Source organism: Balearica regulorum, chromosome 1, assembly GCF_011004875.1.
Source record: "Balearica regulorum gibbericeps isolate bBalReg1 chromosome 1, bBalReg1.pri, whole genome shotgun sequence".
Taxonomy (NCBI): Eukaryota; Metazoa; Chordata; class Aves; order Gruiformes; family Gruidae; genus Balearica; species Balearica regulorum.
The window spans coordinates 135,093,336-135,117,383 of NC_046184.1; the positions used below are offsets into that span (position 1 = coordinate 135,093,336).

General features: G+C 36.1%; 1 protein-coding gene across 2 annotated transcripts in view; it reads right to left on the reverse strand.

Annotated features, from left to right (window-relative positions):
* Positions 1–24,048, reverse strand: part of MOSPD2 (motile sperm domain containing 2) — a 38,159-nt gene that overhangs the window by 13,914 nt on the left and 197 nt on the right. The window contains exons 2-8 of one of the 2 annotated variants that reach the window (XM_075775697.1): positions 23,814–23,880; positions 14,955–15,110; positions 13,858–13,944; positions 11,251–11,405; positions 5,951–6,011; positions 4,675–4,713; positions 3,551–3,675 (exon numbers count right to left, since the gene is read on the reverse strand). In XM_075775697.1, coding sequence (XP_075631812.1) covers positions 3,551–3,675; positions 4,675–4,713; positions 5,951–6,011; positions 11,251–11,405; positions 13,858–13,944; positions 14,955–15,110; positions 23,814–23,880 — 690 coding nt within the window. The remainder of the gene's footprint in view (positions 1–3,550; positions 3,676–4,674; positions 4,714–5,950; positions 6,012–11,250; positions 11,406–13,857; positions 13,945–14,954; positions 15,111–23,813; positions 23,881–24,048) is intronic. The other variant, XM_075775706.1, reaches the window with a different exon arrangement.

Sequence of the window (24,048 nt, forward strand, 5' to 3'; positions counted from 1 at the left end):
GACGCAGAGACTTCACTACCTTTGGCAATTGTGGTAGAGACAGTTTAATCATGGTAGCAGTTCTAAGACTGCATGTACACATTGACCATGAAATTGCATGCAAAATGCGTAGTGATGTCTTGACTTCAGGTCACTGACCTATAAAAGGTCCTACCAAGAAAACAAGCTACGGGCTATCAATTCAGATATGTAGGTAAAGAGCACAGCATTCTAGTTGCACACGTTATTCAGTATTGGCACCAGTGAAGGGAATCTTGGATTTAACAAGTATCAATTGTCTATCGCGTGACAAACGGGGCAAATACACAAATTAAAACCCTACTGTATGTATGTGTCTTTCATCAATGTATACACTATATGTACATCAATCTTGCACAAAATGTTATTGAAGAGGCAACGAATCTCCCTGGCCAGCCAGAAACATGTATGCCTTATGATCTGGCCTGTCCCACCATTAATATCAACAGCTGCAACTAGCAGAATGCAGGATACAACAGAATGGGAATCCAGGAAGACACTGACATAGTATATACATTTATTATCAAACAAAAACATTTACCAAGTGGCTTTTGAGCAGCTAACCCTCATTTTCCAGACTGCTTACTATAAGCTTGCTCCTAAATCTGTTTTGGGCAATTCCAACAAGTTCTCCAAGACAAACCTACTATGAAGAGAGGGACATCTGTGCAGTCTGGACAAGAAACACTCAAAGCCAGTCAGGTACATGGCATGCAATCCCTCTGGATTAGTAGTATGGCAACAGTCACAGCCAACAGGCACTGACGGGGACTTGGATGGAACTTATGTTTATATTCCAGAGTCCTGCAAAATCCAAGCTTCTGTTTTCCATAATGAGTTTTAATGCTTTTGATACTCTGGAAATACTGTTGTCCACTGATTTTCTAAAACCAAGCAAGTTATTTTCCTCCTTTCACAGCTGGCTGACAGTTCATTGAAGGTTCTTCATGCTAAGGAAAGCCTCAGATTCATCCTTTGAGCGATCCTAAGCCACAGTAAAAACAAAACATACTTAAAGGTAATTTCACTGAGATATTGAAACTTGAAGGCTTCTGATGGAGACACAGAACAGTTCCCTTGATTAAGTAAAGTAATCACTGACTTCAAGTTCAACATTATTAATTCAATTTCAAAATGGATTTTTTCTTTATTCCAAAACTACTAACATTCTTCTTGGATACCTAGATTCCACTGTACGTATGCTCTCTGTATCTCCCCTAAGTGAGCCAAATGACCTGTTCCACTAGTTATTTACACCTGGCAAAACCTGGCTCTTCCAAGATGGATCCTAATAGGGGACAGAGCAGAAAGAGGATGAGAGTCTACTTATGGCTACTGTATTGAGTACAAAGCCTGAACAGATATGCTGTGCTCTTTACCTCCATTATGCCAGTTGCAAATATCATTATCTCTTCCCAAATATGTGGAAATCAAAGACAACAAAGAATTGGAAGGAAGCAAAAAACCCCAAACACTTCAGTGGACAGTGGAAGGAATTTATTTGTGCAAGTCAGACACTGCTTAAAAAAGAACAGGTCTGACATCACTAATACTGGTGAAGTCCTCTATCTTCAGAGACTCTAGTTGCCTCAAGAGGAGCCAAAGTTAACCACATCAAGTAAAGTTCAGTTCTGAGAAAAGGTAAGTCATCTGTCTTCTGGTTGAAAAAATTCCTTGCTGCCAGAGATGCAAAATCCTGCTTTACTGTATGCACTGAAGAAATCTTTGGAAGGAGTATCAGGAGCACAATTTTTAGTCTGAGTATTTGTTAACAATGCTTCCAGATGATGACAGTTCTGAGGTTAAAAGTTCAAAACACCCACCAAGTGGCTAAATACCAAAAAGACTCAGTAGTTAGACAAAACATCTGCTGGTTCAAAATACACAGCTTTCAATATGCAGAGATATAGCTTTTTTTCTGAAATTGTCAAAACCCTTGGAGTCCTTGTCAAGCAAGCTTACTCCTATTCTACTAGTCTATTTCTGTCATTGCAACTTACTACCACAGACAAATGATTTGGATAAGCTGCCTCCATGATTATGGAAATTAATGCTCCTAGAAGATGGGCAACATGGAGCACACTTAGTCAACAATCACCAAGTGGCAACAAGACCTTGCAGGACCAATGCAGGATGAAGGATAACTCTAAGGTTGCATGCTCAACCATGCACTTCAGGAGGATATTTAGCAGTGCCACAAGCTTGCTTCTTTCTTTAAAGATGTGATTAGCTATCAGGTAAGACTGTCTAAAGCGCAGACAGGATACACAGGTCTACGAAGAAGAAAAAGAACTTCCCCTCTATTGCAACAATAAGACAACACTGTGGGAGCTAGGCCCAGAACCACTGCTATACCCCAATTCAAATCCTTACTGAAGCCACTTTAGACATCAGCCCTTCCCTCAATGCCCACTCCTGAAGTTCAGCAATTTCAGCTATCTCTAACATGAGAAAGTTCTTACATGAGACTGGGGAGTTTGGGTAGCAATTTTCCATGGAGAAAGAGAATATCGTCTTTTCTTCAAGAGTCTTATGCAGAAGCGCTTTTTAAAGGCTGCTACTTTCAGTTGAATAAAAAAAACCAAGGCAACTTAGGCTTTACGGTCCCAAAACGTTCTGGCTACCAGAACTCTAGTTTGAGCTTTATATATAAAGGAACATGCCCTCTCCTACTATTGCTGAATCAAAGTCTTTGTTTTCTCTACATTGTTACTGCCATAACACCAAAAATGCTTCAAGAAAAAAAAAAAAAGTAAAAATAACTCCTCTACAGTGGGCTTATTCTACTACCATAAATAGTCTACAGAAATTTTAAAGGACAACATCCTCTTTCTGCAAATTCTATTATAAATATTATGCAAACAGATTTACTAGCTTTGTGAAAAATGAAACGTTTTGTACACAATACTTGTGCTGTTTAATTATTTAGATTGCACTAGAATAGGATCCAGTTTCTGTCAAAGTAGTACTGGATTGTAGCATACTCTTTGGAGCTCTAATATACTCCTAAAAAAGAATCTTCTACAGCCCTCTCAAAATGCAGCACTACAGACAAAGGAAAAATAATTGCAATATGATTGTCTTTACTGAATTATAGCTTCAGAGCAGGATGAAAAATCTCAGAGGGCCACGAAACCTATTTTCTGTTCACAGAACTTGTTTCATAAACCAGCACAATCTCTAATTCATCAGGTGGGAAAAAAGGAGTATAAAGAAGAATGACACTTAAACAGTTTTGGGGTTTTTTGGGGGTTTGTTTTTTTTTTTTAAATGTCTGAAAACCAAAGTAGTTTCCAATGACTTGAAAGTAGATGAATGATTCAGGAAAAATATTTCTGTACTTAAGACTGCCAGATATCAAATTCTCATGAAGTTAACCCATTTTATCTTATCGTGATTTACAAATTATCATTGGCAGAACAATTTCAAGACATTTCACATCCACGAAGTGCAACTCTCAATCCCACGTGTTAATTTGTATAGCCATGTCTCAATCTATCACAAAAAGACCATGAAGTGTTAATATACTTACAGTTCCACCCATGTGAGGTGGCAGATACTCTCCACTGATGTATTCCTGCACATCGCTCTTGTTCGTGAACTTTAACATGCTTATTGCATCTGGGCCAAGCCAACCCTTCACAATTTTAAAAGCAGCTTAAAAAACACCAAAAAAACAACAGGTAGACATAAGTTGTCAGGAAGGGGTTTTTTGCAGTGCATTGGTAAACCTTACGGAACACAAGTGAGCTACATCCCATAGGATATGGCAGGATCTGCTCTGAAAGTATCTATTATAATGGGGATAAACAGTGCAAGGAAAAGTGTCCTATTAACAAAGAAAGTGTTTTATGGGCATATACTATTCTATAGACAAATGCAGATAGACCACAGACTTTCATGGAAAGAGCATCTTTGATTTAACAAGTTACAACTTTGTTGTCTTGAAATTTAGCCCAGGAAGTACTGAGGGGGTAAAAGCAATTTTATTTCCAAATCTGAGTGATGGAGTTTGGGAGAGATATGTATACGCTCCTCTTATTTGAAGTGTTTTGCTGCTTTAAAGGACACTCGTTTGAAACTACTCTGTAGATCTAAACACCATAGTTCTTTCTGTGATAGTAAACCAAATATACAGAAAATATAAAGCCAGCATAAAAATACATATTCATATGGTAAATACAGGAACGTGTTACCCTGTAGATTATAATTAAAGATAATTATTGAAGTACACACATCAAAACATACATAACTATCAGTGTCAGGCATCTATCTTAAGTTGTGTATTCTAGTTTTTGGCTGGTTATGTATCCATCATTTGTTGATGATAGTATTCCTAAATCACAAACAAATCTAGCTCTGAAAGGATTACATTGGAAACATTCAAGAAAAAGACTATTTATCAAGGTATCCCAAGCTTTAAAGACAACGGGATGAATACGGACTCCATTTAAAGCGTGATTCAAAATACAATACTAGAAGGAAAACCATAAAGTATGCAACCTACAAACTGACAGATTTAAAGATGCATGGTTAACAAATTCCACCATTCAGGTGTACCTGCACAGAGCAGAAAAACCACCTCCTATCAATGCTAGTATTTTTAAAAAGTTACCATGATCAAAAAACCCAAAAAGAACAAACCAAACAACTCACCATTCATTATCCATGGCATTTCAAAGATCACTATCTTTGCTGAAAAGACAAAAAGAAAGGGAAATAATCTGAATATCCAGTGTTACATATTTCTCTGTTTAAAAGTAACCACAGCAATAATGGGCATGTAAAAGTGTGAATAGTTATTTTTAGAAACCTCCATGTTCACTTCCTTGTAGAAACCAATTTTGTATAATTGTTTTTAACATGTGTAAACCTATTTCCATTAATTATAAAAACATTAGGTGTCCATTTTATTAACTGTTTTCCAAGCAAAGTTATACACTGTTTATGTACTTCTCTGGGATACTACTCTTCTGACATACTGTTACCAATAAGTAATCACCCCAAATAAGGTGGAGAAAGGTAAGATCTCAACTTGACCTAGAAAAGCAACGATTGAATGAAAAAGAAAGTTTAACAGATATTCACCACCTCTTCTTCCCAAAGAAGCAAATAGCAAGAGTCTTTGTAAAACTACATTTTTTTCAAGCTTTCAGACTTCTGTGCTAGAACAGAGTTAGTACAACTCAGAAGTGTCCCAAAATTTTTCTCTTGAATGTCAAAAAACCAATACCATAATGTTGCACTTGCCTTTGTTTGATATTTGATCAGAGTTTTGAACTCTGATCAGCAAGCTGAAATCTAATATTCAGAGTTTAAGCAGTTGCCATACAGAGTTTCCATGTTCACAGACACACTTTCACCTAAAATTTCTAAGTCTGTGAGATAAGCTGGCAAAAACTATTCAGTGTTTGCCTATCCATAAAAAAAAATAGCAGGCAAGTATACAGGTTTTTCCAAGTGTGCACATAAACATGCTTTAATCTGTTCAGACTAAACCATTGCTCCCTAAAATTTTCTGTAGCCATTCATTTTTTGTCCCCTGAAGACTCCTAAACGATACAGACTGTCAAGCAAGTTTGCAAAGCTCCTATCAAGCAAGTTTGCAAAGCTCCTACCCAAGTAAGAAGGAGCAAAAGAAGCAAACCAATTCAGCTCTACTAGATGCTTATATCCATTTTTAATCTGTAAAAACAGGTCTTAGATTCTTATTTCATGAAAAGCCAGTTGATTTTTGATGAACATAAAGCTTATTTACAATACAAAGTTGTGCTGACATGAGCACAAAAATATTCTGAATCTGTAATGTTCATGTGTTCACCACACAAAGCATATGCAAAAAGACTTACGGTCTCCCCCACAATCTGCAACATTATTAAATGATCTTATTACACAAATCTACAGTGCTTAAGATGCAATATACAATACTTACTGAGGAAGTTTGGGTAATAATCTGTAAAACAGTTGACAATAAACCGAACAAAATCCAAGTCCTAAAATAAAAGCACAGAGTAAACACAATGTAAATCAAAAGATTAAAAATACAAGCTTAGTTAAGCTAAGGCATTTATTGAATAACACAAGATACTTATATTGTAATCCTCTATATTCAAATTTTACACAGATTACAAACATCATCCAAACTCAATGCAATGCTTTTCACTTCATTAAATGGCTGCAAGATTGTGGTCAAAAGTTAGCTTTATGATGTAAGAAAGAAGTCAACAGACCTATTATCAATGCAGTAAGTTAAGTTTCTAAACTACTGCAGAGTATCAACAAGATATAAGCTGTAATGGAAAGAAATAGGAAAAATAGACCTTTAACCCTAGAGAAGCTTCATATATTATCTCAAAGCCTTACAAGAGAGAACACTAAACATGCTGAAGTTTCCCTTCAGTAATTTGTCACACATATTGTTCAATATAATACCACACCCAGGATCTTCGGGAGGAAAAAAGTTCCTTTTAAGATATTTGTTGGTTTTAGTATTAGTTTGTGGTACGCAGAGAAATTGCAGGCAGAGGCAGCACCCAAAGAGTGGCTTGCATACCACCCATTTTCGGGGTGCTTCCATCCAATGAGCAGCTGCACAGAAATAGTACAGCCAAGTCTCCATTGCAAAAATCCAGGTATAATAGAACTGACTACACAGTAAAGGGCAAAAAAGACTCTTTATGAAACAAGTATAGATAAAGAGATACCTTAGCACAATAAAGTACCTTGGTTAGGTGGGAAGCCTGCCACAAATACTCATACTTTCCCCAGTCCTTCTAGCAGAAACAACCACTACTACAAAGGAGACTTTCAGAAATAGTACAAACTATACTGCTGACGGAGGATCCAAAGCCTGTCATAAGAGTTAAAATGCTATGGGGAACAGGCTCCTGAAGTGATGTAAACATGCTGTAACATTTGCAAATAGAGAGAAAAAACTAACACCTTGTATAAGAGGATTACTCACAACCTGAAAGCTTTATTAGTAGCTTCAGTAACTTGAGACTAACTGAAAGCTTGGTTATTTCCAGAGGCAGAAGGCAGCCTTTAACAGAAGCATTTATCTCAACTGGCTGTTACTTGTATCAAATGCAGTATCTTTCATTTAATAGCATAAACATGGTGATAGATTTCCAAGCAGTGATTAGAATCTCCTGTGCATTAACAAGGACGCTGCTCTTTATTCCACTGCCTAACCAAAAGTGGCACTGTCAGACATTAGAAGGATGAATCCATTATTTTGATGGAAGTCTGGAATTAGAAGTACAGATTTCAGCAGATCATTCAATAACTGAATCTATTCTAGTTACCTGAATTGGTGCAACAAGGCATAAGCTATCAGAATTACCTGGCTATATACCAGTAATAAAAGCTGACATAGTACATGACCATAGCAATGGAACAAATAAACGAGCCATGTTCTGCAAAAGGACTCAGAAATCCAAGTTCTTTTAGGATAAAATTTGTCAATTACTCTACATAGCTACAAACAGCCATTAAAAAAAAAAAATACTCCTGCTCTGTGATAAATATATTCACTACAAAGCAAGACTGCACAATGGGATAGCACTTGCAGAGATTGTGTCTCTGAAGTCTCAAAGACACTGGAAAGAAGATGCTTCAGGATATGGTCCTTAAAAGCCAAATCAAGTTGCTCCTTCACATCAAGGAAATTATTACAATCCTTTATTCTTGTTATATAAAGCTATGGCTCCAGTACTATCTTTAGGAGTATGGCTAGGCAGCTCTCAAGGCACAGGTAAGAGCACCAATCCTGCCTTGCAAAACTGAATTACACCATATTCATCTGTCAAAATATCTTCTCAAACGCTTATGGCCCTGTACTGCACAGCTTCAAGGTCCTAATGCAACATCAACCATCTTGTCTGGAAAAGGAAGAAAACCAGCTTTTTTTTTTAAACTTATATTTAAATGCATTCCTGCCACACCACCACCACCAAAAAAACCCCAAACAAGATAAAATTTTTAGCCATTCCTGTAAGAATAACAGGACAGCATGGCATTTCCTAAGAAAAATGTCAATATTCTATAGAAATAAGGGGTTTTTTTAACCTATAGACAATCTATGAGGTTTTTAGTTATTAAACCTATAATATGTAACAATAGACAAGATCTCCATCTTGTAATCTAAACCAGCCTAGATTCTGCTCCTGAAAGTAGGTGCTAAAAATGTACTTGTATCTGCTGAACTCAGCTGAAGAGAATGATTGAGAACTTCATAGATTTTCATCTATCTACATTAAAATTACTGAAATGTCACCTCCACCCACCCCTCCAAAAAAAAAAAATAATCCTGATTTTAGGTTAAGTTGATGGTCAGTAAAAATGCAGAGGGTGATATTGTTCTAAAAAAGCTTCTACAAAGCAAATCTCAAAGATACCTGTAGTAAACTATGGGTATGCATTTATGCTTTCCTGATAAAGTTACTAATAGGTAAAAAACCAGACCTAAAGGAAGAGATATTACAACATACGTTCACTCTTAAATCTACGTAAGTTTTAAAAAGAAAAAGGCATTTCATTTCCAAATTTCAGAAGAGGACCTCAACAAATAGGTAAGCTGCAGCTTCATTCTCTGCCTTTAACCAGATCCAGTTCTACTGGTAGTATTAGTGTATCATTCAGACTATATTAACAGCAACTGTAGATAAAGCTGTCCACAAGATGACACTCAGATTCATACCAAAAAGGATCACCCCCCCCCGCCCCGATCTGCTGAATTTAAAGACTTATTGTAAAGATAACATAAAACAAAGATTGCACCTGGTACACTTAGTTCTAAGTAAATCTAGTGGTCCAGATACAGAGCAGAACTTCTGCTCTATAACAACAACAGCTTTTGAACCAGGAGATTTTAATAAGACACAGCTAAATCCAACTAAGGAACAATCTCAGCAGCAAAATGTGTATTAAAAAGCTTCTAGAAAATATACAAAAAGTCCAGATGACAGCATGCAACCAGTCGGTGTACTGATGAGTTTTGAGAAGGGAAAAGAAAATATTGGCATCAAAAATTCCATCTCAAAGCAAGGGAAGTGAAAAGGAATTGCAAAAAAGAAAACCCACAGCATGCAATTGACAATTCTGTCTTCAACAGCAATATATTTACAAAAACTCCACAAGGAGCAGTTTATCATTTTGGTCCTCATTGACGTGCTGACACATGTGACATATGAATACCAATGGACATCAGCAAAAGATCCCTGTTTTTTAAAGTAAATACTTAAGGGAACCAAATGTATTTCTTTGTTTCATAGGTTAAAATCCACCATCTCAGAAAAACTGTTCACAAGGAATATGTACTAAGGCAATTGCTTGTCTCCTGAAACAAAAAATAGCATATTGACCTGAATCTCTAGCTCAGTCAGACTAAAAGAAACCTCACCCTACATGCTACAATGTTGATGGTCTCACACTACTGACTCAGTATAGTTTAGCATCTTTCACAGAAATGCATGTGTACGGATGCCAAGTTACAATGGGTTCGGATAGTGTGCAAGAATCACAGAAGCAAAAGCAAATATGGAGTGTCCTCAAACACTATGAAATTCCAGACGTCATGTAAAAAGATACTTGTGTGCTTTGTGAAAGCTTTACTGAAAATGAAAGCTACTCAACTACTGGTTTTCTACAGTAAGAACATTCCATGGGGAGGAGTCTGGGGTAAAAGTTAACATTTTACAACGTATTCAGTATCAGTTATGACCAAAAAAGGCAATATAAATAAAGTTTTTGAAAATTCAAACCCCCACAAATCACATTCTTTAAATCTTCCATTTTTCCATATAGGCACAGAACTTGAGAACATTTAAAGCCATCAATTCAGGAATAGTTCTTAAATACATTTAAGCTTCATGTTAACATGTATGAACAATTCACTAAATTCCAATTAACATTTAAACTTAGACATTCTCTGAAGTTTACTTCAGGCAGGGAGTTACTCAATCCAATGTAAAACTACAATAAATCTCTAAGTAATTCTCAAAGTAGACTACTGACTTCATATGAGTAATTGGTATGGAATTATTTTTTTTTTTACATTTATTTCAAAATGCCTAGAACATGGATTTTTCAAGTACTTAATTCTGAAATGTTTTTTTAAATTAATGCAACTTTGAATTTTGTAAATTATTGTACAAGCAGGAAAATGTTTTTCAGAATAGTTTCCAAAACTAATAATATTCCTCTTGGCCTCTTTAATGATTCAGTTCTACAATTATGTGCAAGGCAAATGTGAAATCCTACTCTTAAAATCATTAGTTTTCTTATATAAATGCAACCTTTTGAATAATCATCACTTATACAGAAGTGACTGAGCTACACTGCTCCTCCTTGATTTTGTAGTCCTCAGGAACATCTAGAAATACATAAAAACTTCTGCTAAGAGAAACGTCTCCTCTTCTGAATGAAAAGTTGGAATCTCTCATTTACGTAAGGTCAAGCTTGGAGGGAGCAGTCTTCAGTAAAGCTGAAAGGTTGGACAAGTAACTGAAAAAGGGGGCAAAGATATTATTCCTTAAGTATAAACTTGAATCTGATAGACTTCTGAATTGTAGGCCTGTATCACATCTGTTCAGACACACTCATTTTTTCTGTATCTCCACACAGCAACAAATACAGATTTCTTCATCATATTAGTCTCATCATTGTAATAACATGTTTTGTTACTAAAAGACAGACCTGGGCTATATTTGGTTAAGATGTATACTGGAAGCACTGTCTACTTGATGAACTGCTTTTTTGCATCCAGCTAACTTCTCTTCACAACAAAATTAAATGAGTGGAGAGAGATGCATGCAGGGACTTCAGAAATGAACACAATTTAAATATACAGCATACATAGCATAGAGGAGAGGGAGACAGGACCAAGGTCAGAATTGTCAACTGAAGATGCTGACTTGTCAGAACAGATGATCATTCTCAAAGATCTCAGCCCCTGCATCTAAGGGTTTTAATGCTTCACCATCACCCCATTTTTCCATTCTTCAGTCACCCAACTAAAAGCAAGTTTTCAGGGTGCTGTACAAGACTTAAGTTTAATATGTAACAAAAAGTTTTGTAAACTGCTCATGTCACAGGAAGAAGCCCTACATATCACTGATGTAACTAATTGTTAACTAGATGTCAGGGACTGCACAGGGACTCCCTTTTTTCTGGGGACATATGTTAAACAATTCAGAAAGCAAATCATAAAAACAGAATAAAAATACTTACTATGTGACTGATTCCAGTTTCAGCCATATCAAATACTACTGTTAAGGGCTTTCCATGATCTCTCTTGGCATAATGTTCTAACCAAAAAGCTACCAGTTTCTTTTTCTCAAGTTGCTGTTTAGGATCTCTCACATGATGTTTCACTCTGAACCAAACTTGTGAGAAGAAAGAAAAAACAAAACACACACACAACATTTGAAACAACAGATTCAAATAAACAGAAAACATTATGCAAATAACTATACAGGATGAACTTAAATTTGTTAACACCTCTGAATTTCTCTTACATTTTTACTGATTTTGTGGCCACTGAACAGCCAGGAAAACAACTGCATACCTTTCCACACACTTACCTTTTTCCTTGCTCACATTTTTATACCAGAACTTTTTCAAAATTGAAAATACAAATAATTACAGCACAGAAGAAACAGTAGAGTAGAAAAAACACTTCTCATGTATTTAAAGACTACTTATCTAGATTATCACTTCATAATTTCAAATTAAATCACATAGTCCTCAGATATGATATTATGTTCTGCATATATTCTAATTATTGTTGTGATTGTGAAATTTATGTTTCTTTTTCTACTTAGGTTTTCTAAAGCATTGTAATTGATGTGTCTTGAAAATTTACTTATACACATATATGAATTATATAAAAAGTAACAGACTTTTCTAAAATAAAAGTAAAAATCCAGAAGATGAGCCACATCATATAAATGAAAGCCCAATACATACCCTTCTGGAATAAGAAATGAGATATGCAGAGTCAATTTTTCCATGAAAAGTATCGTATTTCAAAATAACAGATTTTATAAAAATGTCTGAAACCAAATTACTGAATATACAATGAAGTGATAAAAGTATTATTCGGGGCAGCAACATAAAAAAACAACCTTCATTTTGGTTACCGCCACAAAATCAAAATTAGACAATCCCTGAAAATAATTGTAGATACACTCTAATGTTTTTCTCCCTGAAACCTGGAAAGTCTTACTAAAAACAGATTTCTTCTCCATGTCTTCCAATTGCAAATTAAAAAAAATACTTTATTGCTTGTGTAAAGAAACAAAACCTTTTTTTAAACATAACATATTAACTAGATGCTTTAAGTTCAGAATTTCAAAAGAGATACCCCTGTTCAAACACAGGACTCTCATGAGAGTAACCAATAATTCTTGAAGAACTTCTTCAGACTTTAAAAAGTATATTTTACATAATAGAGTGAGTATGGAGCATGTGGCCCAAGAAACACATTTCTCAAATGTTGACTAACCAGGAACTCTTAACTAAAATACAATCTGAATTTGCATACCAAGTCAGATATTCTGACCCAATTAACATTCACATAAGAAACACTTCAGGTATGGAAAAATGAGACATTAGTTACATTTCAGTGACAATAAAATCAGAAATCATTATTTGCCCAACTTACAAGTTCTTGTCATGAAACAACTGCATAATTTTCTCAGTCCAAGCACTGATGCAAGAAAGTACCCCCACCCTCAATCTCACTAAATTGAGCCACCCAGTATAACCATGCTCAGCTTTCTAAAGGCTATAAAGAGGCATCACCACTGCTCATCCCTGACTACTTACCTTGCAGACTAAAAGAAAATCATGAAGCATAACAAAGCAACAATTTTTCATACAGCATTGATATCTTACAAGGATAAGAAAAGGAACAGTTTGAGAAAACACAGCCATAGAATAAAAGCTGTATTTTTCTGGTCATGATTTTTTTTAATTAAAACTAGCACATTGGTGTTTAAAGCACAGTCATTTCTGTAAGAGATTGGATTGGTAGTGTATTCCTGGCAGTACAAACTAGCCCTTGTAAACTACAGAAAAGCAGAATTTCAGATTTAAATGTTTGGTTTTTTCCAAGGTTCAATATTGTTGTTTGGAAAGCCTCATGAGTGATTTGTTTTAAAAGCCTCTTTTGCCTCACGGGATTTAAGTAAATACATGAGATGTTACATCAGAGTCATTTATAGAAAATAGCGCCCATCAATTATACACTATTAAAGGACTTCAGGAGTGTTTCAGGCAATATTTACTGTTTCCCTACAAATCTTGCTCTTTAGTTACTAAAAGTTAATTAGACAACTTGAGTTCATTCTCCAGCAATTCTTCGCTGTCCATGCTGTTACTGAACATTCCAATGACACCAGAAAAAAATAAAAAACCTAACACCAAAACAAGATAAGAAAGCCATTGCAGATATCCTGTGAACCACTGCAAATATGCAAGAATGTGGGCTGCTAGAAAAGCCATGACAATGCACTGTAATAATGAACACTTATACTAGTCATATACTCATCACAGTAGATACAGAAACAATGCAGTTCAACAAGAAAGTTAAAAATTGCATTATAATTAGGATAAAGGTTAATGATTCTAAAAAACTGCTGATAAAGTGTCCTCATTCCACTTCTGTGATCCAAAAAGATACTCAAAGATACTAACTTCTCATAATTTTTAGTAAAAACAGTTGCCAATATGTACCTACTATTTTTAAAATGTTTATTTTTCAAAGCAGATGCTAAAATGCTGGAAACAAAATAACGATCGATGACTGAAAATAATATATTCTGTGTAACTTACATAATTTATAGCCCTCTTTATCATATCCATGCAGAAAGAGAGAACCATTTTCAAATAACCATTTTGGAAGGACAGATTCTGTCAAGTCTGCAAAGCCAAATGAAAGATTATTTCAGTAATCATATTAATCACATGGTAACTTAACAGAAGTCACTAAAATTGCAGAAGTCTAGAAACAAAATACAAAAATGTCTTTATAAACCACTTTCCAAGGCCTTTACTAAATGAATACAAATATTGAACACATTTGAAATCTTTACTATCTTCTTCCTCTCATGCTGTAGAGTAGGATCTATTTAGGAAGAAATAAGAATAAAATATTGATGTAAAAAATGCTGCAAATGTTTATTTTTGCTCATATCTGCAACTGCCCTTGCTCTATCCCTTAATTCTGATTACTCACCTTCAATATACAATAGGACAAGGGGTAATGGGTTTAAGCTGAAGGAGGGTTGATTTAGATTAGATGTTAGAAAGAAATTCTTTAATGTGAGGATGGTGAGGCACTGGAACAGGTTGCCCAGAGAAGCTGTGCATGCCCCATCCCTGGAAGTGTTCAAGGCCAGGTTGGATGGGGCTTTGGGCAACCTGGTCTAGTGGAGGGTGTCCCTGCCCGTGGCAGGGGGGTTGGAACTAGATGGCCTTTGAGGTCCCTTCCAACCCAAACCATTCTGTGATTCTATGATTGATTCTAAAACTTTCTCATAACACAAAAACCAGATCTATTCTACCTTGGGTGTCAGACCAGCACTACTATGATAAACAACAGAACCCTGTTTTTTTGTGGGGTGTTTTTGTTGTTGTTTGAAGGACTCCATTCTAGTAAATGCACAAAGACAAAACAAGAGACAGCTGCCTGCCTTCCTGTTAAACAATCTTTCAATAGACATACGAACCACAACAAAACAGTGTGGCAGTGCTGGTCAACATAAAAAAAAAAAAAATGTAACTATTGCCTTTTAAGTGAATAGTGAAACTTTTTCTAAGCTCTCTGTGGTACCTACAAAAGGGGCTTAATGAAGCTACATATAGAAGTCTGGTTTAGATCAACAGGAAAGCAACAAACACCATCAAAATCATTATATAACATAGCTTACCATTAACTGTATATTCTTTCCTCCACTGAAAGCTTTCATCAATCATCTTTAACGTATCATCCACAACATCATGACGCCAAATCAGGAAATTTTCAACCCATTTATCATCTTGCTGAAGTCTTTCCACATCTCTAGAATCGTATTTATCTGATTTATCTAGCAAATAAATTGTAAGAATATAGCATTTGCTATGAAAACATGAAAAAGATTCGTCAGGTTTCAATATTAGCATCTACTAGGTACATAGGATTTCTTTTGCAGTCTCAAAGTTAAACAGACAAAGCGTAGCATGAGAAATTGATTAAAAACATCTATCTACTGTGATGATATTTAAGAACACTACAAGATTACTCTCAAAAAAACATTTTATGTGATTCTTAGTCAAAGAAAAAAACATTAGAAAACAAGAAGGTGTGTGTAGGGCAGGTGTAATTTTCTAAAACCAGGTTTCTATAAACAATATAAATTAGCATATAGTCTAAGAAAAAGTATAGTGATGAATGTATATATTAAGGACCACTAGTTCAAGCTGGAGTTCTCAAACTAATAGGTATCAGCATGCCAGACCATGAAATGTAAGACAACAGATGTTAAAATTTTGACCACACACTATACGTCACAGCATTAAACAATTGCCTTCTTTAAAAAGGTTATATATTCTACACTTTTTAATAAAGCATTACCTTACTAAACAAAAACTACATGCAACTCTAGAGCAGTACAAAACCCCCAAGCCTCAAACTCTTCTTGTATCAGGTTAGCAACAGGATAACAGGTTAACATCCTTTAGGAAGTACTTCAGATGAAACAGGACTGGCTGCTGCTGCTCCTTTTTTTTTTTTTAATTATTTTTTAAACAAGATAGTTTGTAAAATACAAATGCCTAGTGGATCTATTTGTACTGTAGATATGCTTAAACGAAGCTCCATTGTTAGATCAATGCTCCTTTTTGAGAAATCTGCATTATTGGGATGTAAATCACGTAAGAGCCCATGACAGAAACAGGCTTCTGAAAGCAACAGACACCGATATATGGTTTTTTTTCCAAACTACTAAAAACCCATAAGCTCTTAAAACTATTGACTTAAATTTATTTGTGATTAGCATGAAAAAAAATGAGGCTGGTGGTTAATAAAAGTGTTAATTTTCACATATGACAGAGGAATAGTCTTTCCAGCAGCAATAAATTCAAAATAACTACTTTTAGGGCCACCATAATTAAAATAACTATTTAGAACTGTGGATGGTTTAGATACCCATATTTCAATCAGACCTCTGAACTGAGGAAGATGTTAAGAAAAATACACTATTAAATTATTCTAATATTATGAGTTTTACTGTTCTACATACACAGATATAACCTATTTTACTTGTCTTTCAATTTATACGGTTTCCTGTCACAAATTAGTCAATATAACTGTAAGAATATATCCATTTTAAATGTGCCCATCCACTATGAGTTACTATAGTTGCACTCCCCTAATGCAGCCCTTTGCCTCCAACTGCTTCTCACATGCATTATCTACTCAGTTCCTTCACTGGGTTTCAAATTTCTCCTTCCTTTGATCCTGTTCCACTACCTTATCTTGTTCTTTCGCCAAGCCTACAGTCAAGTCCCACTTTCCTTAATCTTAGCCCCTACTAGCTCCTCTATGCCCACAAGCCTCCAATCTACTACAAATTCTGTTACTCTTTCAGTTCCTTCTCTCATCATTTCCATGTTTGCAGACTGATCATTCCCTATATTCTAAGCCCAGAAAAGTGAACACTCAGCACAAGACCGAAATGCTGCTTCTCTGTGGCTCCAGGTCAACTACAGAGGAAATGAGTTGCAAAGATTGAGTATTAAGTTTTGTAAAATCTTAACTGCTGATTTGAAGTTTGATTATTCCCCCAATGAATTACAATTTGGACAGTTTTGGCTGAGAAATGCTAGCAGTACCTAGTTTCAAGTTAAAAATAAAAAAAAATTAACATTGGAGAGGATTTCTGCAGGTTACTTCAGTCTGAACTCCTGCTCACAGCAAGACTAATTTCCAAGGTCAAACAGGTTGCTAAATACCTTTTTCAGTCAAGTTTTGAAAACTCAAAAGGCCTCTCTGTGTAACACGCATTCCAAACCAAATCCCCTTCAGAGATACTGTCATGTACAGTAACTAAGCTGGCACATCCAGTGTCTGCTAAAGTGAGAGAAAAGCACCGGATTCTCTTAGCCATCATATACCAGTTATTCTATGCTATGGATTATTCAATATGGCACAATGGCTATTCAAGCCATTTTAACTACTCAAAGCCACAGCAAACTAGGACTTTGCAAGAGCAAAGATTTACTTTAACATCAGTATTGCATGTCTCTAGCACCCAAGCTGCCTTACTTCAACTTGGTTTAATAGTCCCTAACACATACTAGCTTCCAGCTAAGCGCAGTTAATCAGCCAAGTACTTTTCTGAAATCAATCCCATGTATATCCTATTGGTATAAGGGATTTGAGTACTGTGTCATTAACGAGAAAAACCACACACCACGAGGTAAAAACTAAGAGAAGAATGTTTCACACTGCTTTTTGAGGCTCTCTTTGCTCTCAGTATGTATTTGAAAGCAGAACTGTCAGAATGACAGAACAGTGCATCTTGTATCAAACAATAATTTTTAAAAGTCACATATGTGGAACATACCTCAGAACACACATTTCTGGGCCACTAACAAGTTTTCCCAAATTCTGAACTTAAATTTCTATTTTTTAAATAATATCTAACTTCTTAATATTTTAAGGAAGAGATGAATGGGAGAAAATGTTTTATCCAAACTTCCAACATCAAATGAAAAGCAAGCTGGATTCAGAGATAGGGAAAGTTGAAAAAAATTAAAGTATTTTCCTCTCTTCAGCAACTAAATTCTCAACAAGATGACACATGTAATCTAAATTTACATATATACTACAACACACACTAAAACAGGAACAATTAGTCAAATTCTGCCTCCACAGGCTCTTGCAGGATGCCAGTATTTCAATTTAACAAGACTGACAGGAATACTGATTACTGTTTAAACCTTACCTGATTTATCCAATTCTTGCTACAAAATAAAGCGTAGAATGAGATTGTGAACCCAGAAAAAGGTGTTTTCTCTCACACATACACAGCAGAGTGATATGAAATTGCTGGAGTCCTCCCAGTAATCCAGTCATTGAAAGTATATCAATTCAGAGGAGGAATTCCTCTTCAAATTTGTGCACTTCCCATAATTCTATGGACATCTGGAAACTTGTTTTCAAACTATGCTGTGAAATAATCTGAATGTTTCTAATTTTAAATCACTCATGGGACACTTGACTGCAGTTACTGGATTATTAGAAGTTTCTGGAGTAAAACAGAGTTAGTTGAAAGAAATTAGACCTTTGAGGTTCTCAACACGTAATTTAAATACATCCTGCACAACAATTAAGAAGCCAAAAGGAAACAGAAGTTGAGGGGCACCCAAATGGAAATTCAGCTGAAATTATAAACTGAAGTATCTTACCTCAAAGTCTCCAAGCTTAACCACTTCAGATACCCCTAAACATATAGTGATGCTTTTCTCACTAGAAAATTAAGCACCTGTTTCTTCACACCTGCGGAAGTGCCACTAAGATGGCGAGACACCATCTACTCAGGGAGATGGACATCTCTATAATTAAGTCCATAACAAACAGAATTTCATAAGGTATTTGGAACACACCTTGCTCACTCCAAAAGTGACACAAGGAACAGCATTCACAGCTACTTCTGTTCAGAAGGAGCTAGTGAAAGTCACATATGTACCAGCAGTGCCAGACTTTTGTGAAACACTTGTTAAGACAACTGTCCAGAAGCTAGGAAACCTGGTTCCTCCCTCAGCCCTAGAAATTAAAACCTTACTATAATCCCAGAATAGTTCCACAGCCAGTAGAAGAGGTGAAACTGGGACACTGCAAGTGTTTTCTATTGAATTGATAAGCTGTGTAGAAACTGAACAAAACTCAGACACGCAAGAGAAAGCATAATCTGCCTAGCAAATTTGATATTTACCAGAGAGCATTAAAACCAAATTCTAAGTTATATATGAGGGAGTAACAGTGACAACAGCAAGGAAAAGACACCAAAATTAGCTCTTCATTCCCACAGCTAAAAGGCATCCCGGAAAATTTGAGTGAGCAAAAAGACTGACACCTTCAAAGTTCTGTCTGAGACCTGGTCAAAGTTCATCATTTTATTTAACCTTATTTTTAAAATAGCTGCTTAAAGATACTTTCATTTCCTCATTGAACATTTGGGGTCAAGGGAGAAGACAGAAAAAGTTCTGTTTGAACAGCAGCTTCTTCCTATTACTCGCCTTCCTTTTTTTCTTGCGTAAATGAGGAATTCTGTTCTTTCTATGACCACGTTCTGTCCTATTAATAGTTGCCTTCGAGCTGAGAAACTTATGGTGAAACTCTGACTTAATTACTATCTTCCAACATAAAACAACCTGAGTAACATAGGACAACAAAAAACTAAAACACAAGTTTCATGCAACACTTTCAGTGGAAGAATTAATTAAATTCTTTGATGCATAAATTGTAACATCCCCTTTCTTTACATTTATTTTTTTCAGTGCTATCTACATTACCAGAAGACCAATGCTGCACTGCTGTGTTTTCTTCCGGCATTCACAGAAATTTGAGAATATTCAACAATAATATGGAAGACAGACTACAGGACTGGAAAACATGCAGCACAGCTAAGTCCTGCACTAAAGTAATCCAGAGAAGTTCACAATTCACAACCTGTAAGAACGACTCCTCCCTTCAGGAAGAACTCTTATCTAGAAAAGAAACATTACAGAACAAGTCATACACAAAGCTAAGTAGAGATAGTAACTATATACTTGTGAATAGAGGAAAAAAACCCACTTCGTTGTACAGAAAATTGGAAAATAGCAACTTAGCATGTCAAGCATCAAAAGTCTCTCAATTTAACTACTGCCTTAAGCTATTTCAGCTAAGAAGTTTCAGTCTAAAACAGTCATAATTATAATCTGACCTTGGCTAGAAAGAGAAAAAACATTTTAATTGGCTGTTGATGCCTAACATGTTAAACTAAGTACTATATGCATTCAGGTATGTGTCTTCAGTTGTTAGATGAGAAACTTGGCAGGACTGAAAACAATTTAAGAAGGTCAGTAGCCATACAGGGAAAAGGATGAAGAAAACAAAACTATACCACCCTACAAGGATTTATTATTTTAACAAAATCAAGAGACAATAAGCAAATAAACTATGTGTCTCCACAAGATGCAATAAATTTAAACTCTTCACAAAACTGAATACTCTCAGTGACAATAAACTACTTTCAATAGAAGCCTTCAACATCAATATCACATTGCTTTCTATAAAAGTATTTTTTTTTATCCTATTCATGTTTCCTCTCAGCCTGAAAGCCAAGAATCAGGGAAAACAGATTTTTCAGAGCATATATAGACATAAGCAGGTATTCAAAACATTACCTTAAGAGTTTTCTACAACAATTATAGCATTATGTTTTTTTGAGGATGTCCCATATGTTTAAAGTTTTATTTGCAATTGGCCGATATGATTAACAAAACATGTTCTGCTACTAGCTTAAAGTCATGATGAAATTTAATCTTTTAAATTGGAGTGGGAAACCTCTTTTGCAAAATCTTTTTCTGAAAATTAAGCTTTGCCTAAAGGAGAAAGGAAGAGGATGCAAATGAGGAGGGGCAGGGAATATAGGCAGTAAGAAATGGTAAAGATGCAAAAGGAAGTGTAGAAAAGATTTGTTGAATAAAAAAAAGCCTACCAAGATTTGATTATAAATAATTTCCACTGTAACACCAAAATGGAAAGTAATGGCCCAGAAATAAAAGCTAATTTTAGAAATCATCTAAGGAATGAAAATGCACTGAAGAAAAAGGACAAGACTGTTTGCTAGAAAACATTGTTAGTACCAGTCAGTACTAGAAAATAATCTTTTGTTTTCATTGCTCCTGTCACCACCCAAACCATTTACATCACCAACTCTCACAAAGAATCCAAACAGACAAAACAGAAATTAGGCCCCAAACTGCAAAGATAAAGTGCTGTCTGCCTATCACATCAGACAATGTTTGCTAGTCTACTGGACTAACAGGAACTTTTAAAAGGTGTATTTCCAACACTGAAACGCAAGTAGTTTAACTACTAGGGAATCTACATTACTCATAAGAGCTGAAGTTGTCTTTCAAATGCAGCTAGAAAATTTACTGAAGAGGAAAAAACCACCACCACAAGATTTCAGTTAACTTCAGCAAGAAAGTTCTCGTGCAAACTTTGGGGAAATGAGCCATTAAGGTTCACTGACACTGTTTTCCAAATTGTATCTATTAAGACTATTATTTGATTTAGTCACATAAGTGAAATAACTGGATACTTCAGAAAACAGATTTCTGGTGCTTTCAATTGCTGAACAAAACTTTTCCCATCCTACCTTGACAACTTCAAGACTGTAATGTATTACTTGGTTGTAACTTTTATGTGAAACATTCCAACATGTATTAGATATCAGAGTAAATATTAGATTTTTCTGAACCAGTTATATATATAAATATATTTGTGTATATTCTCCTTTAATCTAAAAATTGTATTCTGACAGTAGATAATTTTAACCAAAATCAGGATTTCAAAGCCCTCTACATTTTCATTGCACAACAAAAATAAACATTACTGCAAGACCATCACAGCATTTGTAATTCTTATTGCATGGAAGGGAAACCATGTAACTATGAGTTCCATAATATGGAAGAATCCCTTCATAAACACAAACACCAAGTTTCTAGAATAATCAGGAATACTGCTTGCCTTGGAGGGAGAAAAAAAAATGGTGGCTGCTGCTGCACCCCCCCAGTAACAAAACTGCCTGAAAATTTTTACTCAAATTTTAACACTTGCAGCTCACCTCTCAATTGAATTAGGCTCGTTCTGTAGAGGATCACAATTCTACAACCACATTAAACTTTCACAGAAAGTATCAGTTTCTCAGTGTGCCTGACAGTGCCCTCAGTTTTGAAAGCAGACTAAAATTGCTGGATATGAAGCAACCATTTGTACCTTCACAACACAAAGTCACATGTCTGAGAGTGTCTACATACGTGCACCTCTGCATCTCTTCAATTAAGCAGAAACAAAATAATACATTTTAGAACATATAAAGTAAAGGCTTATGGACACGATAAAACTAAAACCTTCAAGTTTTTCACACTTGAAGTGTGCATGACAACATTCCTTTGCTTGCAGCATTCCTAAATTCAAGCCAGGGATTTAAGAATGTAAACTCAAAAAAAATCCTGATCCTATTTTCTCTAGAGGGCTAAAAGCCCTAAACCATGTCCCAAAAATGAACTTACTGCAGGATTTCAAACACGTTTTCTCAGACAGGATTACAGCGTACCTCGAAACAGTATTCAACTATTTTAATGGCTGTAACAACCAGCCCAACAGAGGTTTCATTACAACTAGAGAAACCTGTGGAATTCCAAGATCGTCAGGGATAGTTCAATTGAAAAGGTAATACTCTCTTTTCAACAGCAACTATCCCAAAACACTTCTAGGCTTTCCAAAATAAATTTTTATGAGTGTGGTTCTTGGATAATAGAATACAAAGCAAGATGAATTCCCATCATAGGAATTTCTATTTTCTATCATTGGAAAATATACACGTTAACTGAAAACATTAATAGCCAAAAAAAATTATAATTTACAATGATCCTCCACTCTCCTGAGCTTTAAGACTGCCAAAGACATCTTTAGTCACATAGAAATATTGAATGGTAAAATAAGCTCTCTTCTTCAAGACGCTATTCTAATAGTTTTGTCAGCTTGCCAGAAATACAGGTCATCTCTAACCATGGCCAAAGTAATTTCCTTTACGAAAGTTAGTAGGACAACCATATAAAACAAAGTTGTACCATCCTCAGAGTTTGCAAGAAAAGTGCTATAGCCAATCACAAAGAAGTCATAGAAGCACGCAAGCCTTTCCAAAAAGGTAGTAACTAGGTAAGCTCAATAATTCCCATCAGGAACATCAAAGCAAGGCATGTGTTTGCAAGATTGAGGCTTATATTAAAGGAGATGTATGCAGCTTCTACTGTGCTCTTACCATATTTGCATTAAAAATTGCAAAGCAGTATGTTTTTAATAGAAAGTATTTAGACGTTCATAATAAAACATACTGCTTACGGCAGCTGTTAGCATACCTTACTACTATGTGTTCTTGTCATAAGCAATGCAAATCAAACTTGAGATGAAGGAAAACCCCTCTAGGCTTACCACGGTATTCCCTTTCCCATAGGCACCCCAGCACCTCCTGGCCCTCATTTACAAGTTTAAGAACATCTGCACTTAAGAACCGAGTTGGACACACAGCATAATTTTAATTAAGGACACGAATGCAAAGTGCAAGTTACTCTAGAAAAACAACTCTTTCTTTGACAAACCGGTTAAGGTCAGAATTTTTTTTTCCCCTCCATGTTTTATGTCCAAAAAGCACCAAGCACAGCAGCCTCCCAAACACCATGCTACATCAACCAGACGTAATTGAGAGTCAAAAGGACCCAGACCTCTGCCCAAGACAGCAACACGGAAGAGCACCAAAAACCAACACTGAAAACCTCCTGCTTTGAGCACCATCTCCACCCGGTAGCATCAGCCACCTGAAGAAAAGGCAGAAACACCCACTCACTGGGCCAAGCGTGGATACAGGAAGCCCACAGGGGAAAAGCGACACCGGGCAAGCCCCAGAGACCACGTCCACGGAGTCGGGCCCACGCTCCCAGCCCACCCCCGGCTCCGCCACAGAAGCGCTCACCTGGTAGGTACTCCGCCTCGAAACGCCGCCTAGTCTCGCTTATCAGCGCGGCCTTGTCCTGTCGCTGCTGGGGGAAAACGAGAAACGGGAGGGGCGTAAAAAGGAAGGGACAGGCCGGTGCCTGAGACAGCCCCAGCCCCTCACCTGCACGGTGGGCCCGGACACCCCAACCGCCGGACCCGCTATCCGTGGGCCAGTAGGCAGGCAGGCGGGTAGCTGGGAGGAGGGCAGAGAC